The sequence below is a fragment of the Dasypus novemcinctus genome, chromosome 7, assembly GCF_030445035.2.
Source record: "Dasypus novemcinctus isolate mDasNov1 chromosome 7, mDasNov1.1.hap2, whole genome shotgun sequence".
Lineage (NCBI taxonomy): Eukaryota > Metazoa > Chordata > Mammalia > Cingulata > Dasypodidae > Dasypus > Dasypus novemcinctus.
The window spans coordinates 105389199-105410238 of NC_080679.1; the positions used below are offsets into that span (position 1 = coordinate 105389199).

Consider the following 21040-nt stretch of genomic DNA (forward strand, 5'->3'; position numbering starts at 1 on the left):
CTCTACATCACAGCAAGAGTTCCCACAAGAAATAACTCAGATCCCAAGCTTCTTGAATATCTCCTTCATTCGTTCAGCAAATATTTATTAAGCACTGTTTTCCTTGTGATGTCGCCTGTGGCTCCAAGTCACTGCCAAAACACTTTTTCTTAAGCGGGGTATGCAATTCCCCCATCAGAAAGCGGAGCTGCTTTGTATTTTTAATTGAAAAGAATACAGAGAAAACTCTCTAGGCCTAGCCACTGAATAAAAACCAATTGAGGAGGCAATTAATCGATTTAAGTGGTAGAAGTCTGCACTTCGAGGGTACCCCAGAAAGCATTTTAAAGCAGAGGAAAGAGAGATTCAGAAGCATAAACTACACAGCTTTGGCAAATGAGGAGTCAAGCTTCCTGAACCTGGTCTAATCACTTATTGAATACCAGCCATGTGCCAGGGACGGTATTAGGCACTGGCGACACAAAGCAGAATAAGACATAGTCCATGCCTCCAGTAGATCACAGATATGTAAATCAGGCATTACAGTGTGACGTGGTAGTTTCAAAGGTTGAGATATGCAGACAATATTTGGAAAATGCACATGAAGTATATGAACTCCAGTCAGGAAGGTTACCCAACATGGGAGTAATTCTGTGCCACTTCCTAACACCTCATTACCGCATGTCAGATTTAGCCATGTGAGGTAGAGGACTGAATTCCTAGGGTAGTGGTTCTCAAACTGGGCATGCATCAGACTCACCTAAAGGACTTGTTAAAACACAGATTGCAATCCCAACCCCAGGAGGCTGATGCGGTAGGTCTGGAGTAGGGCCCAAGAATTTGTATTTCAAACAAGTTCCTAGGCAATATTGCTTCTGCTGGTCCCAGGACCACATTTTGAAAAACCTCTGTGCTAGAGAATCCTCAGGTGTGAAGAGTCTCTGCAGGAGGTATTTGAAAAGAGTACTGGATTGCTAGGCAAAAACTCCTGTCTTCATAAATTCTCTAAAATACAATAAAATATTTCGAGTCTTTTTGATAATATAGCAATACCAAAATTTTCAGATTAAAAAATAACATAAAAGATCAATATATGTTATCTAACTTGGGAACACTCATTTTTAAAAAGGTCATTGATTCTGTACTGTTCTGTACCAATAAATAGCAATCAAAAGAGTCCAAGGGTTACTCTCTAAATCTTGACCTTCACAATCCCGAATATAAAATACAGCTTTAAAATTAGACTCTGTCCCTGACTGGGCTGCTTCCTGCTGTTTAGGGATGTATTTGATCCTACAGAATACTACGAATTCCCATCACCACCACCCCCTGTTTACTCTTCAACTCTCTCTTTCCTAAAGCTCTCACACATCGGGGACTGTCATTGGCATCTGAACATGTGCTCCCCAGAGAAAGCCATGTCAGAGCAGGGGTAGAGACCCTGGCCAAGCGTCTGTACAAATTCCCAGGAAGAGAGGAAAGCTCTGTTGCTCCTGATGACCCTTCCCTGCCCTCATACATGCCTCTGTACCAGTCGGAGGCTCTGCTAGGCTGCCCGGGTAGCTGTGTAATGAGAAAAAGATCATCCGCTTTCCTCCACGGTTGTTTCTAGAGCTCTAGTGCCAATATGTATTTTGGAGAACTTCTGCAAAAATGCATACATGTGTTTTTAATGATGAAACACTTATAGTCCATTAATAAGGCAGCTTTAAATGAAGTAGCCATGAGAACTTATATACTTCAACATCCACTAAGGACATATTTCAATAAACTGAAAAAATTCAATACCGATTGCTATATTAAAAATAATTTTCTATGTTTTCTTATTATCTAAGATGTTGTTCATAAAGAGACTATTTTTTGGAAAAGATGACAAATACAGATACCTAGACTTGTACTTTGTTCTTTACGCTCCTTTTCCTTGACTTAGTGAAGTGACTAAAAGCCAGATTATACCATTAATCATTTCCACATTATACTGAGGAAGTACACATATATGTTTAATTATTTCTTATACATATACGAATTTCTATGTCTGTATATCACAGAATCACAAACAGTTTTATGTATATGGCACTAAACATGGAATCACAAAAGTAGGAAAAGTAATCTATCAGCATCCCTATCCCCAAACACACTGTCACTAGAGAGTACTCGATAAACAGTTTTTTAAAAATTTTTATTTAAAAAGATATTTAGATTACATAAGTGTTACATAAAAAATATAGGGGATTCCCATATCCCCCACTCTCCACACTGCCCACATTTACCCACATTAACAACATCCTTCATTGGAGTGAGACATTCATTGCAATTGACGAACACTTTTTGGAGCATTGCATGGATTGTAGTTTACATTGTAGTTTGCAGTCTCTCCCACACGATTCTGTAGGTTATGGCAAGATATATAATGGTTGATAAACAGTTATTAAACAAAGGGCTGGATGAGTGAGTCTACTCAGTTTTTTACATAGACTTGCTTCAGTTCTTCTGGACCTTCCAAGATATTTTCTTTTCCAGAAGAATGACTTATTCATTTGGATGTTTAGCAGAATGGCTTAGTATATTATTCAAATATATTTCTTTAGTTTTTTATGAAAATTAAGTATATACTGGGGAATAAACCAGTGGTAATAGAGTATATGTCTTCCTTTGCTTGTTGCAAATAGAGAAAATAAATAGTGAGAGGCTGACAGTAAAGAGAAGGGAGTAGAAAAGGAGCAGGAATAAGTATCAGGGTCTCATTAGAATTTAACTGCTGTAAACAGTAAGTAAAAAGCTCATTTTAAGTATCTTGGAGGAAATACCCTAAAACAATTAGATTATAGGGCTGACTGATATATGGGGGCCAAGAATCCTCTTTTCTTTAGAGTTTGATGAACATTGTTTTTAGGCAATGATTTTAAAGCTTGGTCTATAATGATAGCTATCAATATCTCTGTAAAAATATTACTATTACACTAAAACAAAGATATCTAAGAAAGTATTGTAATAAGTAACCTTATTAACAGTGACCAACATATACTGTAGAAAATTGAAGCTCTTCTGACATGAAGGAATCTCAGAAGCCACCATAACAATATTAAAATCCACGAGGCAATGCAGAAACATTTTTAATTAATAAAGCTCTTTTTTTTTCTTGCATAAAGAAAAGTTTACCTGACCTTAGGGAAGGTTGAGATATTTGCAAGATATTAGGGTAAATTTTAGGACTAAATGCAAAATCCCTGGAGAAGGAATGGGAAGAAATTACTTGAGATTTCCTGTGAATTTTTGTTATGGTTTGGTCATAAATACCATGCAAATATCCTTTCTCAGTGTGTTTTGGCAGTTCTTCCAAGGAGACCAGGGAGTGCAGAGGATTACAGGCAGAAGGAAAATGAGGTTGATTTTACACTAGAAAAATGCAGTGGGGAATTTTATAACTTTCTAGCAAATTTTCTACCTCATTCCTATGTTCACTATACAGTATTACAAAATCTGTGTAAAAAACAAAAATACAAACTTCCACATAGATTCAAAACCTCCATCCTTCTCAACAATTTTGAAAGTAACAAAATTTAATCCCATCAATTTGGTGCAGTACTGTAACAGGATGATTTTAGTCCTAGGAGATTAAACACAACTCAAATTAGCTTAAAGCAGAAAAGGAAAATGTTTTCGGCTCTCAGAATTCAAGAACGGTTGACAACAAAATCACTGGAAAGGCAGGGAAGCATTTTGGCCTCGGGAGCCTGTAGTGCTAGAAATGCACCTTCAGGATGAGACATCTTGTCTCCTCCTTTCTCAGTGTATCTGCTTCATTCTCTCTCTTCCTAAATCTTCCGTCTCTAGATGGCGAATATCAGTTCCTTAGTTCTCTATCTTATAGGTATGGTCACTTAAAAAAAAAAACTGCCTTGATACTCTCTGTGGGACAAAGTCTTAAAATCATAGGGAAGGGATTTACTAGCCTCAGTTGGATCTATTGGTTACCCCCAGAACCAATCAATTAGTTTACCTGAAGAATGGAGGGCTAAGATTGGCTCAATTCAGGTGCAGGTTAATCAATGGTGGCTAGAGGGGCAGAATCATGCAATAGCATGGCAGCTCCCTTACCCCTAAGATTTGAGGATGGGGAAGTAACAAAGGAGAATAACATGGTGTTGGTCAGGAAAGAAATGTATGTTACTAGCATAGCATCCCCAGGGAAAAAACGTATTATATCCATGGCAACTTCTGTGGGAGAAAAATCACATACTTTCTCCTTAGCTCATGGAAGACTCAACTCTATTCCACCCAGGTGACCCTAGTAATAATGAGATATATAACCAAAGCATATCTATACTATGTGAAAAAAAAATCCTGATGGATCAGATCAAAATCACCTTCTTCATGAAAGCTTTTTTAATATTCTTCTGAACCCTCTCAAACTCGTGCATGTATCATCATCACTACACAGTTCAAAACATAATTGTTCTGCAGTTGTCCAAATCCCTGGCTCAACTTCTAGGTATCTTATCTTATGCTTCCTTTTATTCCAAGACCTCTACACCAAGATTAGTATTAAGGATATAATTTACTCCACGCTCATTCCATAAATGTTTGAAAGCCTACTAACTTCTAGGCAATGTGCCCAAATGCTCAGGGTATGAAGATGATCCAGACTCTCTCACTTCCTTAAAGAGAGCACTAGATTTGATGTCTTTTGTCCCCCATACACTTGCATGGAAGGGTATGCATGGCCAAATTTGATCTAGCAAGTGAATTGCCTCTTCAAACACCAGTAGTGTATCTAGATGCAGTTTATTTTGCCTATCCAGAAAAATCAGAATTTTACTCCCTTTTAAGCCAAAAGGCTATTAATGCAAATTCAATTGAATTTGCATTTGATTACATTTCTGATGGAAACATTCATATGCAAATGAAAATTCATGCAAAGATAGCCAGATAATTCAAATAGTTGCTGAAATATCAAGATAAAGTTAGGATAGTAAAGTAAATGTACAGCCATCCGTATTTTACTAGGTTACACTAAAGATGTCTAGTGAGGACAATGTTCTCAAAAACTTTTTAAAAATTAGTGGCTTAACCATTTGACAACATTCCAGTAAGTCCAAATTCAGAACAAAGCTGTTACATTCTTTTCTATTGACTTAGCACTCAAAAAGAAGTCAGTCACTAGTAAAATCAAGGGAGTTGCTTAAAAAACAGTTCATCCTGGATCCAAGACTTTGCCATCCTTATGTTTCCATGCCATTAAAAACAAAAGGTGATTTTTGCTCAAGCTGAAGTCATTTTGACGATCCAACACAACGAACAAATAGTTTGTGCAAGTTGGCAGTTTCCACATACTCCCCAGCGACTTAATGATGCTAGTTAAGTGGCACCATCAAAATCACCACCAATTAGTATACTTTGGAAAGCATCCATGGCACGGTGAGTATAACAACAGAAAAGAGATTTTAAGCAGTGCCTGTATTTGTCTATTAAACCCATCTAAGAAAAGACAAACAAAATTTCAAGGTGACATATGAAAACGTAACCCACTATTGTATGTTTTGAACTTACTTTTGGGGGAAATCAGACTATTGTTCTTGTTAACCTTAACCAAAGTTGGGATGGCAAAAGAGAAAAGTTTGAGATCACAGCATTCAGGATTTTTAGATTTGCGCTTAATATTCCACAAGGTATATGCTGGCTTTTATTTGATCCAGTGTTATTTGTTCATAGTTTTGAGTTTGTAAAATTACCCTGTCCCCTCCCTTGGTGAATGTCACCTAGCATCCATCAAATTCTAAAAGCCTGAACCCAAGAGAGGGTCTTGGCATCTCCCTCAAGTCTAGTGATTTTACTTCTTAAGTATCACTCAAATCCAACTGCTTCTTTTCATCTCCATCACCAATTCATTAACCTTTATCTTTTGCCTGGTCTATGGCATGGGCTTCCTATCTGGTTTCCCATAATCGACTTTTCTCTTCCTCTACCCTACTCTATATTGTAACCAGTCTTCTTTTAAAAATGAAAATAATCATAATTCCATCCAGTCATCCTCCTTGCTTAATATAATTCAATGGATTCTTTTTTCCCCTAGAATAAAGACCCAAATCCTTAATATGGCTATTCCGCACTGCATGGTTTTGTCCCTGCCTGCCTCTTCACCCTGCATCATGATGCTCTCCTTTCACTTGCTGAACTTCAGAGCTGTCTATTTACGTCCCAAAAGTCACCATGCTTCTTTGAGTCACGGCATTCTTGCAAATGCTGCTCTTCCCCAGTTTCTAAAACTAGTTAACCTCCTGCTTTCTCAATTAAGGCTTCCGTGATCTTTTAGATTCTATCAGGTCCCCTGTCATTTCTTTCATACCACCATATAACTTTCTTTCATAACACTTATTGAAGTTTGTAATGACATTTATTTTTGAGATAATATCAGTTATATTGATCTCTCTCATAGTTTCCTGAAGGGAGAGACTAGGTGTACTTTTTGCCAAGCATTCAAGAAACACTTGTTGAATTGATGGAGGGTTCCACTTACTGTTCTTTTCATCTATACTTTACCAGTTCATAGTACCACATGCCAAAAAAAAAAAGAAAAGAAAAGAAAATTGATTGACTTGCTCAAACACAACCCTGCCAAAATTAGTAGAGTAGATCTAGTATGGCAAATGCTATAATATCTGTTAATCAGAGAAGATGTAGTAAAGAATATAGTGGGACCCAGGTTAATGTCTTTCAGAACTATGGAAGGGGGACTCCACCACTTTTTGTACATCAAAGGACTTTTTTCCACCTACCTTTGTAACAGCCATACTCTCGAATCTGTCACAGGCATAAAAAAGTTTGGGGGGGATATGTAAGGAAGAGCTGATTTCAGAAACTCATCCAGAGGTTTCAAATATATGTCTTATGACACAGGTTGCTAAAATTGGTTTACAACGCTTATTCCTTTCATGGGAATAGAGTTATAATTACAGGAGTTAAAAATCATATCAAAATCACACAGCAGTACAGTCACTTTCTTGTTCCCGCTGTTACATTTTATCTCTATCGGCTCTGAGTTTAATTTTCAGCAGCTTTAAAATATTGAGTTAAATAGTGACATTATAGAGAGAAATAAACTGCCACATTCCATGATTTTTTAAAAACAAAATCACCTAATATCTCTCTAGGAATATCTATCTTTTATCATTGAAACCAGACTATGTAGTCCCGGCTGTCTGTGCTATTCAGAGGGTGGAGGATGAAAAGCATGTACTGTACAACAAGATATTTCTGTGGCTAGGAACATAAAATTTAGTGGACAATTAAAAATTAAATATATCTTTCCTAAAAGAAAATGATGTTCTATATCAACCATTAAGTAGATTTGAGCTTAAATTATCTCTCATGTTTATGGATTTTAGCTCTATTTTTTAAAAGCTTTTACTAGAAAGCACTTTAAAATTTCTTCATTCTTTGTGAATTATGCAGATTACTATTCCAGGAAGAAATAAATATATTGTGCCTCTTGAACTTAAAACAAACTCTCCTCTTGTTTTAACATATATTTTGGCCCAGAATAAGCATTCAATCAATAACTGGTCATACATGACACAGATAAGCCAGGTATTTGTAGTTTTATTGCAAGTCAGCATTTCTTACTAACACTGGTGTAAATGGACTTGGGCTCCTAGGAAAAAGGCCCTGAAAAGACGTTTCTTCTCCTTTTATGATTTCAGTTAAGAATGCAAATTGCACAACAGACTTTGAGGAATATTTTGCCAAAAGAAAACTGGAGGAACGCGATGGCCATGCAGTTAGCATCGAGGAGTACCTTCAGCGCAGTGACACGGCCATTATTTACCCAGAAGCCCCTGAGGAACTGTCCCGCCTTGGCACTCCAGAGGCCAATGGGCAAGAAGAAAATGGTGAGGCTGTAATTCATTTTTAGCCACTAAACTGACCCCTGCAGCTGTTACAATTACAAATGCACTACATGCCTGGGTGTTTACCTTAAAATTTGAAGAACAGCTGCAAAAGCATGGAATTTCATGAGCAAAGATTAGAACTGTAATTTTAGGGTATTGTGAATTTTTTTGTCAGCAAATTTGTGTCATTTGTACATCCATTAAAGAACAAGAACAATTAGAGCCTATTTCTAAGAGATAAAAATATCTACATGTATTCTTATCTTTCCCAAATATTTCACTTTGGAGGGGCGGGGGGCGGGGGGGGGGGCAGTTTAGAAATACTGACCTTAACCTTTTGTTCTTTACCAACACCTGAAAAGCTCCCTGACACTGTGAATTCCAGAGTTATACGTGACTCAAGGTTTACTATAAGCTGCCAGTCACCTAAAGAGTTTCTTCACTTAGCCGTTTAAATTTCCCCCCAAAAGCTCCAGTAATTAATTAATTCTCTCGCGCAGTGGGAACTGATTCCTACAAGTCTGTCCTGTGTGTGCGCGGGGACGGGCGTGCGCGGGGGCGACTGCAATGATGGCCCTCTCGTGGAGCAGATTGCCGTGATTCCTGTCATACCATCCCGGGCAGTCGGCCCATTAGCTGCCATTGATTTACTGACCTTTTGGCCTGCTCCTCTCTCTCTCGTCTCTCGGCTACAGACCTGCCACCTGGAACTCCAGATGCTTTTGCCCAACTGCTGACCTGCCCCTACTGCGACCGGGGCTACAAGCGCTTGACATCATTGAAGGAGCACATCAAGTACCGCCACGAGAAGAATGAAGAGAACTTTTCCTGCCCTCTTTGTAGCTACACGTTTGCCTACCGCACCCAGCTCGAGCGGCATATGGTGACGCACAAACCAGGGACAGATCAGGTGGGGGGTTGGTTTTAAGTGATTTCTTTCTATAATAACCCCTTAGAGAAACGATATTGCTTTGATTGGCAATCATTATTAATTTTTCATGGCATTTTGAAGATGCAGATCTTTTAATGGTAATAGCTTTAATTGAGGTCTAAATGATTTTTTGATGGTCTCTTCTAATATGATTTAATAGTCTTATGTTCACGATCGAATGAGTGTGTTAATTTCTAATTTAGAAATTTTATTTGCACTTTAACTTGACTTTAGTTTCATTTTTATGTTCCACAAAAAGTGAATGAAATTGTAGCATTTTAATTATACATTATTAAACATCTCAGCAATTTTAATTCCATTTTTCACCTAGTCTTCCTTAGAAAAATTTTTTCATATAGGGTCTAAGTCATGGAAAAGATGCGTGTATTTCTTTCATTTGCCATATAACACCTTCACTTACTTAGGGTATTTTTACAAGCTGCTACTGGTTTATGAAATCTAATGAAATGTTTTAAGGAAAATCAAAAAGGCGTTTTATATATATATATGTATGTAGTAATATATATATAGCAAGCTGAATTAAAACTAAAATATTAGATGTACATTTAAAACGATCCCTTCTTGCTATGCGTATGTATAGTTATATGTTAAAATGGCTCTGCTTTTTTTGGCTCACTCATCTTAAAAATAAATACTCTCTCTTGAACAGGTAAGCATCACTTCATAAATCCTTGAAATGATTGAAGAGGATCAATTCACAGTGCCCCTTAAATGTTTTAGCAAAACTGCTATTTCTGTCTTCCTAGGAGAATTAAGTGTGCACACTGACCTTATGATGTGTTCAGATAGTAACAAAAATGGTGTGCGTTAAGTCAAAATAACCAGCACCACAGACCTGGAATCACTCTTGATAGCCTTTCCACCATATCTGTTTTTAAAATTATTGAACAGGATTTCCTATATTAAATTCTTATGTGTTTTTCTTATGGGATTTATTTTCTTTGAAGAAGGAAAATAAGAATAAGTAAACACATCCAGTCAAGGGTGATAATACTATATTATGGAGTTGTACTATTTTAAGGGAACCACTCATGTAAATCCTCCTTTTGTATCTGATTGGGCTTGTCACCTGAATGTTTTTCCAAGTTCAGTTATTTAAAAAAATATATGCTTGCATAGTTACACTTATGCAACAGTTTATCGTCTCTTGCTTATAAGCACAAAAACTCTAGGTAAAAAACCAGTGCCTACATATTTATCTAGCATGACTGCTTTAAATTTCGCATGCAGAAGTGTGATTGTGTTGGCGCATTATGAATGGTAGCTTTGGTGTTGAAAAGTCCCCTCATTTGCTCATGGCATTTACAATTAGTAAATTAAAATGATTGTATCATATTAACAGTGGCACAACTAAAGTTTATAGTAGTCCTCTGAGGGCCGTGGGGGGAGACAAAGCAGCTGTTGCTGTTTGTTTATGCAACTCAGCAACATATGAGCGCTGGTCCCTCAATGGCGCTCGGCGGGCTGGGCTCTGCTTGATCTTTGAAGGTTGCTGCTGTTTGAACAAACCTCCCTGTGTCCCATGTAACACCATCTGTCTCACTAGGAATGTGGGAAGATTCAGCACACCCTAGCAGTTGTCATACCGTTTCTGTGCTGTCTTTTTGCAAAAGGCTTTTGTGTCATTGCTGCTTGAAAAAGGCTGACCTCCTACCTTGAGCATCCAGAGTGGATGACTGTTTTTTTTTTTCAGAATTCTAAGTCACACTGCTTTTTTTTCCCCCTTGTTCAAAAAGGTCAGCTGTGTTTGATTATATCTTTGCTGCTTTTAACTTGTCTTTTCAGCGAACTTTTTTTTCTCTTTTTTCTCCCTACTCCCTAGCACATTACTAAAAAGGAAAATGAAAAGTCGCCGAAATCTTTCCTACTGGCCTGTGATAAAACTGCTCAAACAGCTATCACCCAAGATGTTGGCTCTTATATTTGATAATGAATCAAATCTGATATGCAACACCTCAGGAAAAACAGGGGTTATGTTTGCAACTAGTGCAGAGAATGAGATGTTTAAACATGCTTATAATTTTAATGGAATATTTATAGCCACGTTTCTTGGTTTGTTTTGTGTTTTTATTTTCTTCTTTAAATTTGAGAATGCTTCAGTGTAAGATAATACTTTTAATCTGACGCAGAAATTTTGTAACATTAGTTACACGTGTAGGTGGTTGGGTTTGTGTGTGTGTGTATTCTTTTTTTAGGCTATTTAGAATTTTCAGGAAAACATTCTCTTCTTGACAGAATACTTGCATTCTAGCAGGGAATCTTCAGATTTTAAAATTTGCAGTAAACACAAAGAAGAACCACAAACATCCTTAAAATCGTACTTTGTCATCGCCAAAGTCTCAAAGAAACATTTTGGAGAAGAGACTCCAGAAATAATTCTAAAGCAAGGGTTGGATGTGCATGCGAAAGCACTTTTTTTTTTCATTTGTTCCAATTTTATTGCCAACATTATCGCTTTTATTGCAACTCTGAAAGACTGGGCAGATAAATAAACATTCACTCAAACCTTTTGGCCTGTCTCAAAAATAGAGCCCTTTAAAAAATATTTGTGACAAATTTTCTTTGTTCCTCTTGCACAAAACTGATGTCAGTTTTTTCCTTTCGTAGCACCAAATGCTGACCCAAGGAGCAGGTAATCGCAAGTTCAAATGCACAGAGTGCGGCAAGGCTTTCAAATATAAACACCACTTGAAAGAACACCTGCGAATTCACAGTGGTGAGTAGCAGAGGTGCTAGTGTTCCATTTGCATTGTATTTAATTAGGGGAGGGTTTTTTGTTGTTATTGTTGTTTTAATTTAATGTGTATATACTTAAAATTGTTCCAGAAACTAAGGAAGTTTTTAAAGATTGTTTAAAATGTGCACAGTTCTGTTTGCGGCACTTTGGGACTACTAATTTATTTCAAAAACTTTGTGCGCCTGATTTGTCCTCATGAGATTTATGGTACCATTTTATAAAAAGAATAAGAATGCATACACTTCTTAAAAACTCCAAAAGCTTTGATTTATTATCAAACCATAAAGTTAAAGGTTCCTTATTCTCCGTTCTATAGATTAAATATTGTTGACATGAAGAAACTCCACTGGTAATTTCTGAAAGAAATCCATTTTTGAAACTTAACCATGAAAGAAAAAGTTGAAGAATTTTGCAAAGGAGACTGCATATGATAAATGTTTCCTGGTTCCCAAGAGCTATGTATTACAGAATAATATCCTACCACTGAGATTTCTTCTTGATAACTAGTTTGATAGCTCTGCCAAACCAAACTGGATGCTATTCAAAGGACTAGTTGTAATGGTGGAATCAATGGAATCTCCACCGAGTTGATTAAAGCCATGGTTACACTCCCTTTAAATACTGTGACATCTTCATTGTGCTATTGACCACACATTAATCTGACACTCTGTTTAAATGGGAGGCTGCCAATAGCAAGACAATATTTGGGATCTAGGCTGAAAAAGGCATAGTTAGCCCTCACCTTCCACTACTAACATCTTGAATTACGTCCTCCCAAGGTAGATATAGCCCAGAAACAGTACGGTCAACTAAATCTAATCTACGCACCTAGAATGTACAGGTGCCTCATTGTGTTTTTTTATTTAGTTTTCATGGGTTCTCATCTTATTAGACACATACAACAAACAGTGTAATGTTCATTTTCATTATCATTTTAGGTGAAAAACCGTACGAGTGCCCAAACTGCAAGAAACGTTTCTCACATTCTGGTTCCTACAGTTCACACATCAGCAGCAAGAAATGTATTGGTTTAATCTCTGTAAATGGCCGAATGAGAAACAATATCAAGACGGGTTCTTCCCCTAATTCTGTTTCTTCTTCTCCTACTAACTCAGCCATTACCCAGTTGAGAAACAAGTTGGAGAACGGAAAACCACTTAGTATGTCTGAACAAACAGGCTTACTTAAAATTAAAACAGAACCACTAGACTTCAATGACTATAAAGTTCTAATGGCCACGCATGGGTTTAGTGGCACTAGCCCCTTTATGAATGGTGGACTTGGAGCGACCAGCCCTTTAGGAGTTCATCCATCTGCTCAGAGCCCAATGCAGCACTTAGGTGTAGGGATGGAAGCCCCTTTACTTGGATTTCCCACAATGAATAGTAATTTAAGTGAGGTACAAAAGGTTCTACAGATTGTGGACAATACGGTTTCCAGGCAAAAAATGGACTGCAAGGCTGAGGAAATTTCAAAGTTGAAAGGTTATCACATGAAGGATCCATGCTCTCAACCTGAGGAACATGGAGTTACTTCTCCTAATATTCCACCTGTAGGTCTTCCAGTAGTGAGTCATAATGGTGCCACTAAAAGTATTATTGACTATACATTAGAAAAAGTCAATGAAGCCAAAGCTTGCCTCCAGAGTTTGACTACTGAGTCAAGGAGACAGATCAGTAATATAAAAAAAGAGAAGCTACGTACTTTAATAGATTTGGTCACCGACGATAAAATGATTGAGAACCATAACATATCCACTCCATTTTCATGCCAGTTCTGTAAAGAAAGTTTTCCTGGCCCCATTCCCTTGCATCAGCATGAGCGTTACCTTTGTAAGATGAATGAAGAGATCAAGGCAGTCCTGCAACCTCATGAAAACATAGTCCCCAACAAAGCCGGAGTTTTTGTTGATAATAAAACCCTCCTCTTGTCATCTGTACTTTCTGAGAAAGGAATGACAAGCCCCATCAACCCATACAAGGACCACATGTCTGTACTGAAAGCATATTATGCTATGAACATGGAGCCCAACTCTGATGAACTGCTGAAAATTTCCATTGCCGTGGGCCTTCCTCAGGAATTTGTGAAGGAATGGTTTGAGCAACGGAAAGTCTACCAGTATTCAAATTCCAGGTCACCATCACTGGAAAGGAACTCCAAGCCGTTAGCTCCCAACAGTAACCCTCCCACAAAAGACTCTTTATTACCCAGGTCTCCTGTAAAACCTATGGACTCCATAACATCACCGTCTATCGCAGAACTCCACAGCAGTGTTACGAATTGTGATCCTCCTCTCAGGCTAACAAAACCTTCCCATTTTACCAATATTAAATCCGTTGAAAAATTGGACCACTCGCGGAGTAATACTCCATCTCCCTTGAATCTTTCTTCCACATCTTCTAAAAACTCCCACAGTAGTTCTTACACTCCAAACAGCTTCTCTTCCGAGGAGCTACAGGCTGAGCCTTTGGACCTGTCATTACCAAAACAAATGAAAGAACCCAAAAGTATTATAGCCACAAAGAACAAAACAAAAGCTAGTAGCATAAATTTAGACCATAACAGTGTTTCTTCATCATCTGAAAACTCAGATGAGCCTCTAAACTTGACTTTCATCAAGAAGGAGTTTTCAAATTCAAATAGTCTGGACAACAAAAGCACTAACCCAGTGTTCGGCATGAACCCATTTAGTGCCAAACCTTTATACACGGCTCTTCCACCACAAAGCGCATTTCCCCCGGCGACTTTCATGCCACCTGTCCAGACCAGTATCCCTGGGCTACGACCATACCCAGGACTGGATCAGATGAGCTTCCTACCACACATGGCCTATCCTTACCCAACCGGAGCAGCAGCTACTTTTGCTGATATGCAGCAAAGGAGAAAGTACCAGCGGAAACAAGGATTTCAGGTAATGAGAAATCTCTCTTTGCTCTCGAGTGGAGATGAAAATTATACATCTTATAAGTGCATGTAAGAAAATGAAATCTTAGTGAAAACATCGAATGCTGCATTTTCAGCAAAAATAGAGTTGATTTTAACTTGAACTTAAAACTGGGCTAGAAAAATAAATGGATGAGTTAGTGGAATACTGTACCGTGTAAGCACATATACTTTTAAAGAAGATAAAGAACTTAATGCTTATATTTGAGATTTATTTAGATCTATATGTCAGCTTTTAGAATTGTATATTGGTAACAACATTCAGGAGGACTTAGGTGGATGCTGAAAATTAAAGTTTATAATAGTCACGTACCTTTATAGATGTTCATGATCTGGAATAATACATATGTAAATTTGACACAATATATAAATGTCAGTACACATTACTGGAATACACCTTGTTTTGCCAAGAAAAATTTATTCTGTAGGTATTTTTTAGAATGTGCTATACATTCCACATGACTTCCCATGTAATTCTGAAACTATTAAATAATATAAGGTTCACCAAATACAAAAAGCAGGTACGTTTTAACCTTATGGTGTATAATCCCTGTTTGCAAAATAGGAGCATGAATAGCAGCACACCTCCATAACAGCTGTTCTAGTATGCCAATTTGCAGTACATCTGCCCTCTTTGTAAATGTATTTAAGCCTGTGTAATCTTCTCTAATATTAATTAGTGCAAATGTAGTCTAAGAAAACTGAACTGTGGGCTAGCAAAAGGAAATGTACGTTATCGTGCAAGTTTGCACTTCTTTGGATCGAGACAAAATAAATATCAAGAACTTTAATAATTTACTGATCCACATTCATTATTGCTTAATGCTGAAGGCTGTTTTAACATAGATAGAACATTGATAAAATGTGTTATTAATATTCTCGATTTCAAATTAGAAAATTAAATATAAAAATTTAGCCTGAGGCCTTTAGTTGGTAGACATACATTTAAATAGATTGCATAATAATAACATTTTGTACCTAAAGATAAAATTCAATTAAAATGGGGTTTCTACAGCTGCAGATCATTTCTAACGTTAAGCACACTGAAAAATACACAACTTCAGATCTTTAATTCTCACTCATGGAGATTTCCTGGTATAAAGAAAATAAAAGGTTTTAGAAAATTTTCTATTTTTCTCGCCTTTAGGATTGACCATTTTCTGTCCCTGAACAACAGTGAGCTCCGCCACTCAGGACAGAGTAGGTTTACATTTTTGTTGAAATGTGAGACGTCATAGGTTGTTTGTGGAATATAATTTTTAAAAACTAGATTGATTACCGGCAATCACTTTTGAGGTTCTCAAATGTCAGACTCTGTGCAGTTGTGTGGGGTAAATGCCAAGAGAAGAGATGGTGTTGAACTATGTGATTATATCACAGGGAGAATTGCTTGATGGAACGCAAGACTACATGTCAGGCCTAGATGACATGACAGACTCCGACTCCTGTCTGTCTCGAAAGAAGATCAAGAAGACAGAGAGTGGCATGTATGCATGTGACTTATGTGACAAGACATTCCAGAAAAGCAGTTCCCTTCTGCGACATAAATACGAACACACAGGTATGAGTGACTTCAACTAGCGAGTTAGAGCTTCCCAGCCTGCTGTACATTTCATAATATTTAATGAGTACACTTGTGCAACATAAGATGTAGCATATGCTGATACCTTCAACAAGGAAGAAATAATGCTTTTGCCTGGCTCAGTAGGACTTTTTTGTTGCCTGTTTATTGGATCATTCATGTGTTTATGAGTGTGCTTGTCTTCATATCTTCTGAGTTAATCTGTAAACCGATTTTATGAATCATGTTAAAGGAATATTTAAATGGCCAGGACAATGGAACAGTATGACCCAAGTCAGTTATTGAAAATATCTTCAAACTCTTTAGCTGTGCTGAACCTATATACGTAAAAAATTAATGAAAATTCAGTCAATGATGTATTAGTTTAATCTTCCAGCCATCAAATAAACCACCACTTGAAGGGTGATTTTGTTGGTTTTTATAAATTGACCGCATTTTGAATAAACTAAAAGCATAAAAGAAAAGTCATAAGTAAAGGAATAGGCCAAATGAGCCACTGAAATTACCTATATTTGTAAAACTAAGATAAAACTTTGGTAATTTAACTAGTTTATTTCAACTTCATGCATTACTAATTAAGAGCAATTATACAGAACTGACAAGACAGCAGTCTAATTCTTCCCTAGTAGAGAGTGAGTGGGTCAAATTTTAAAAAGAGAAATGAAGTAACATAATATGACGCAAGTATTATTTCCCACTCTCCAAGACCTGAAATCAGCGCTGTTCTGCAGTGGAGCTAACACTTGTGTTCTCTCACCTCTGTCCTTCTACTACCCTGAACGACAGCAGAACTTGGGCTACTCCCTGTCCCTAACCCATCCACATCTCACGGAAGGTCTCAATCAAAATATTGGGGGGAGAATATAGGGGAAATCTCATTTGAAATCAGAACGTCTAATAGCAAATATTTTAATCTGGAGAAAAAATATTAGCCCAACATTAATACTTTGGGGGGAAAGTGATGAAGAGGCAGGGGGAAAAAAGAAAGGAAGAAAGAAAAAAGAGGAAAGAAGGAAATGGGAATACTTCCATGGCATCCTGCACACTGACCCAAAAATATCCTCGGGAGGCACTTATAGTCATCATCTTCCTTATTCCTCACTGGGCATGTGCGGGAGGCAGCACAAGCGTGCAGGATAGCCTGAGAGTGGGGGACAGGTGGGTGATTTCTGTACCATTAAATGCTGAGGATATTTGTGAGGAGCATGAGTTTGATAAGTTACAGTGCACTTACTCCAGCCATTCCAGTTTTCTTTTACTTCAACTATCTGATATTAATTGCGAGGATTTTAAAAGTTCAAGTAATATAAAGATACTTTAAAGACAACCCAATTTGAATAGCAAATCTAAGTGATGTTTCCAGTTTTGTGATATATTTCAATGTTTGAAACCTAAAACTTTTCCTGCATTTGTCTTTTACTGATAGACATTTTTTTTGGTACCAAGTCCTGTTCGAGCATTTACAAAGTAAAATATTTCCATACCTAAGTTAACTTTAATATTTTAATCTAGCTCTAATGTATTTTGTATTTCATTATTCAGCTACAATAGGCACATCACTGAAGGCATCTTTCCTTATCTGATTATTATATGACCATAAGCAAACTCTATCATTTACTACATGGTGAGTGTCAAACCTTTATTTTAGTGAGGGTTATCATACATATTGACATGTAATCAATATATTTGTTTCTCATAAATTAGAAAGTCCATATATGACATAGATATACAGCTAATAGAGAGACCCAAAAGTTGACAAATCACAAATATACATAACTATTACAATTTGAAAAATAAAAAATTGCTCTTAAAAAAATAAAACTAAATGTTCTGGTCTTTTAAGATGTGAGAAGACCTGCTGCCTAGAAACATATTGCCTAGCAACAGGATGCTAACCATCCAATGGTTTCTCCAAACTTGTGATTAATTATCCTCCTGTTGGCTTCCCAGCTTGTCAGGTTTCCAGTGTGTTAACTTTTTGGTCTCCTGACCAAACATCTCATGACATTACTACTGTCAGTGTGTTAGGTTCCATCAAAGTGAAGTTCTTTGTGAATTTTCCATCACTGTGAGATATGTGGAAATTCAAGGCATTTTCCTTCCCTAATTGGGCCCCGAAAGCCTCTTATTTGTTTATATTGAGCACTGGTAATATTTTAAGAATGTATTAATATGAAAATTATAAGTGAAAATTGTGTCTGGGTTGATTGAGTCTCAGGTTGGGAGGCAGAGTTCAGTGATCATTTGATTATGTGTTATCAAGTGTCATTGATAAAGTGTATTTGTCACATCTGACTACAATGTAACATGTAGAAGAGTTTAAATTAAGAAGGAAATAAGTTACTGATTTTTGTGATCCTGTGCTCTTTTATCTTGACCTATTTAATTTATTTCCTGGCAGTTACCAAAGTTATAATACTTAATTTTTCTTACCTATGACTTATTGTTTGCTTGCTTTTTCTGAGACCTAGGAGTGGGACAGAGGAAGGAAATACTACATAATTGTTAACTTCAATGGAATTAATTGTCACAAACAAGGACTGTGAACTATAAGATCCAAAACTCCTATTAGGCACTGTCAAGAACTGATTTGTTTTCCACTAAAATTTTAATCTAACATTTATTGAGTGTTTTCTCTGTTGAGACATTGTAGTAGGTGCTTTTAAACCCTTTTTATTTAGAAAACTAATAAAAATGTTTCTACTTTTGAGTAGATAAAATCTAAGTTTTAAATAAATTACTAGTCAATTTTGTTTCTCAGTTATATGATAATTTTTTATCCTACAAACTTTCCATTTTATTGATAATTGGTTTTCATCATGGCTGCAGGGTGAATCATGAACCTAGATATTAGAGGAAAAATTTACCCTGAAAAAGCTTTGATTCATTAAATATCTATTTGGATGTTTTTCTGAATCTTGCACATGCGTAAATTTAATTCCAGAATTTTTTATTTGAATCAGGTAAAACAATCAAACAGAGAGAGAGAGAGAAATGTGTCCAAGTCAGTTCCTATTTAAGTTGAACTTATCAATACTTACCAGTGAAACTTCTGGAGATAACAAGACTATTTAGTGCAAAGCATAGGTAAAAACCGCCCCCTCCATTCTTTTGTGTGGCATAATAACTGAATATTTTATTCTTCCAGATTGTCAGTTCATCATGTAGAATTAATCGATATCTGTTGTAAACATATTGTTTTTGACTGCACGAATTCCCTGAAAATTGTAATTTCTTGTAACCATATATTATCTGTGTCACAGGCTGCAGGTCACTGGGCATCCCCAAATGATTTCTAATGGGGCTTTAAACCTATGTTGGAGAGGGTCTCATCTCTCTCTCAGGACATTCATTGCTCTATGTTCCCTTTGTTAGAAAAGAGAGAGCCATATCAACTGTGAAGTTCATTCAAAGCTATTCACACAGTCTCTTCATGAAGTGACCTAACTGGTTGACCTTGGTGTGCTCCTGAGCTGATGAGGCATTAGTATCCAAAACAGAACTTAGCACAGTTCTACCCCTGTGCACATCATAGCAACTAAAGCACCAGGAAATTTTTCATCAAGTATTTCTCTTCTCTTCATTCAAACGTATTTCTTCCATGTACTTTGGTCTTGTTTATATTATGCATTTTGCTTAGAACTTGGGAAATTACTGAAGATGTATTCATGAATAAGAATAAGATTATCTAACACGGAGTGCTTACCATATGCAATTCTTGTATTAAACACTGAACATACGTTGTCTCCTTGACTCTTTAAGCTCAGTTCTCAAAGTGGGTGCCGAAACGATCTCCCTTTTACTGACAAGGAACTTGATCTTCAGAGAGATTAACACGCCTAAGACGCACACCAGGTCCTAAAACATGGATTTGAATCCAAGCAGTCAGAATTCAGAACGCATCTCTGCTTTTTACCATGCACATTCCTGCCCCTGTTAATGAACTGCAGCCATTAGAAATATCTTATCCTGGCCTTGAAAGCATGTATTTGTTTGAGGTCCAAGTCCACACAAGAGAAACCAAATTCATAAAAGAACTTCTTGAAGTTTCCTAGAAGGCAAAACCTGTCTTTTCACCAAATACTCTTCTGCTTTCCACCATGGTGGCCTTGTCAAATGGAAAAGCATGCTTTCTTTCCAGACTCTTGGCACTCCATTTGATTTCTCCTCTCCGTTATCCAGTTTACCTCATTCAAAATATCTTTTCGAAAAGCTCAGAAATGGCCTATGAGTGGTTCAAATTGTACTCTTTTTTTCCTCCAGACTATTAGATGCCTCAATAGTGGGCTATTAGAATCTTCTTTACTTCCAATACAAGTAGTAGTCACCAAGAGATGTCTTTCCAATTTCTTCTTTTATAGGTAAATATTTTTTTTCCTCTCCTACTATTTTGCCTCACCACACCTATCATCACTAAATTTATATTGGACGTTCCCGTAAAATATAGACCATTAAGGAAATAATTTTAACGGTCTGGAGCATTTTCTAAATAGTGCAATGCCCCACAGGCATTCAAGAACATTACTGATTGCTAATTGAGATAATCTATCACCAGATCACTGAATACCTGAAGTGTGTAGAATGGGTTCCTGATTTTATAACATGACACTTAGCAAGTGAAAATGGGGTGAAATCTACTAATGCCGGTTTAAATTTCAATTTGCCAAAATGCAAGTTTATATTAGGGCAGTATAAGCACATAGCTTCATGTATGTTGTGATGGTACAGAGTGCTCTACATGACACATTTCTGACTTTAAATCTGGAGCATCAGGCTGATAATATTTTTTTTTTGTCAGTTCTATTTTGGAAATAAACTTTTAAGTATGGCAGCTATGGAAGGTGTTGAAGGCATTCCAGTGCTATTTGTGGCCTGGAATCAACCAGATGTGTTTAGGCTTGGCACTGGTTTCAAGTTCCAAACACTGGTTAGAAACTGGTTGGAATGCCAAAGGAAAT

The 21040-nt window shown here is 36.9% G+C and overlaps 1 protein-coding gene across 9 annotated transcripts in view; it reads left to right on the plus strand.

Moving 5' to 3' along the window:
* Positions 1 to 21040, plus strand: part of ZEB2 (zinc finger E-box binding homeobox 2) — a 129695-nt gene that overhangs the window by 105888 nt on the left and 2767 nt on the right. For 8 of the 9 annotated variants that reach the window (XM_071216461.1, XM_004480422.5, XM_071216460.1 and 5 more), the window contains exons 5-9: positions 7680 to 7868; positions 8564 to 8778; positions 11428 to 11536; positions 12496 to 14468; positions 15881 to 16061. In XM_071216461.1, the coding sequence (XP_071072562.1) occupies positions 7680 to 7868; positions 8564 to 8778; positions 11428 to 11536; positions 12496 to 14468; positions 15881 to 16061 (2667 nt within the window). Of the gene's footprint in view, positions 1 to 7679; positions 7869 to 8563; positions 8779 to 11427; positions 11537 to 12495; positions 14469 to 15880; positions 16062 to 17624; positions 17707 to 21040 lie in introns of all 9 variants that reach the window. The other variant, XM_071216463.1, reaches the window with a different exon arrangement.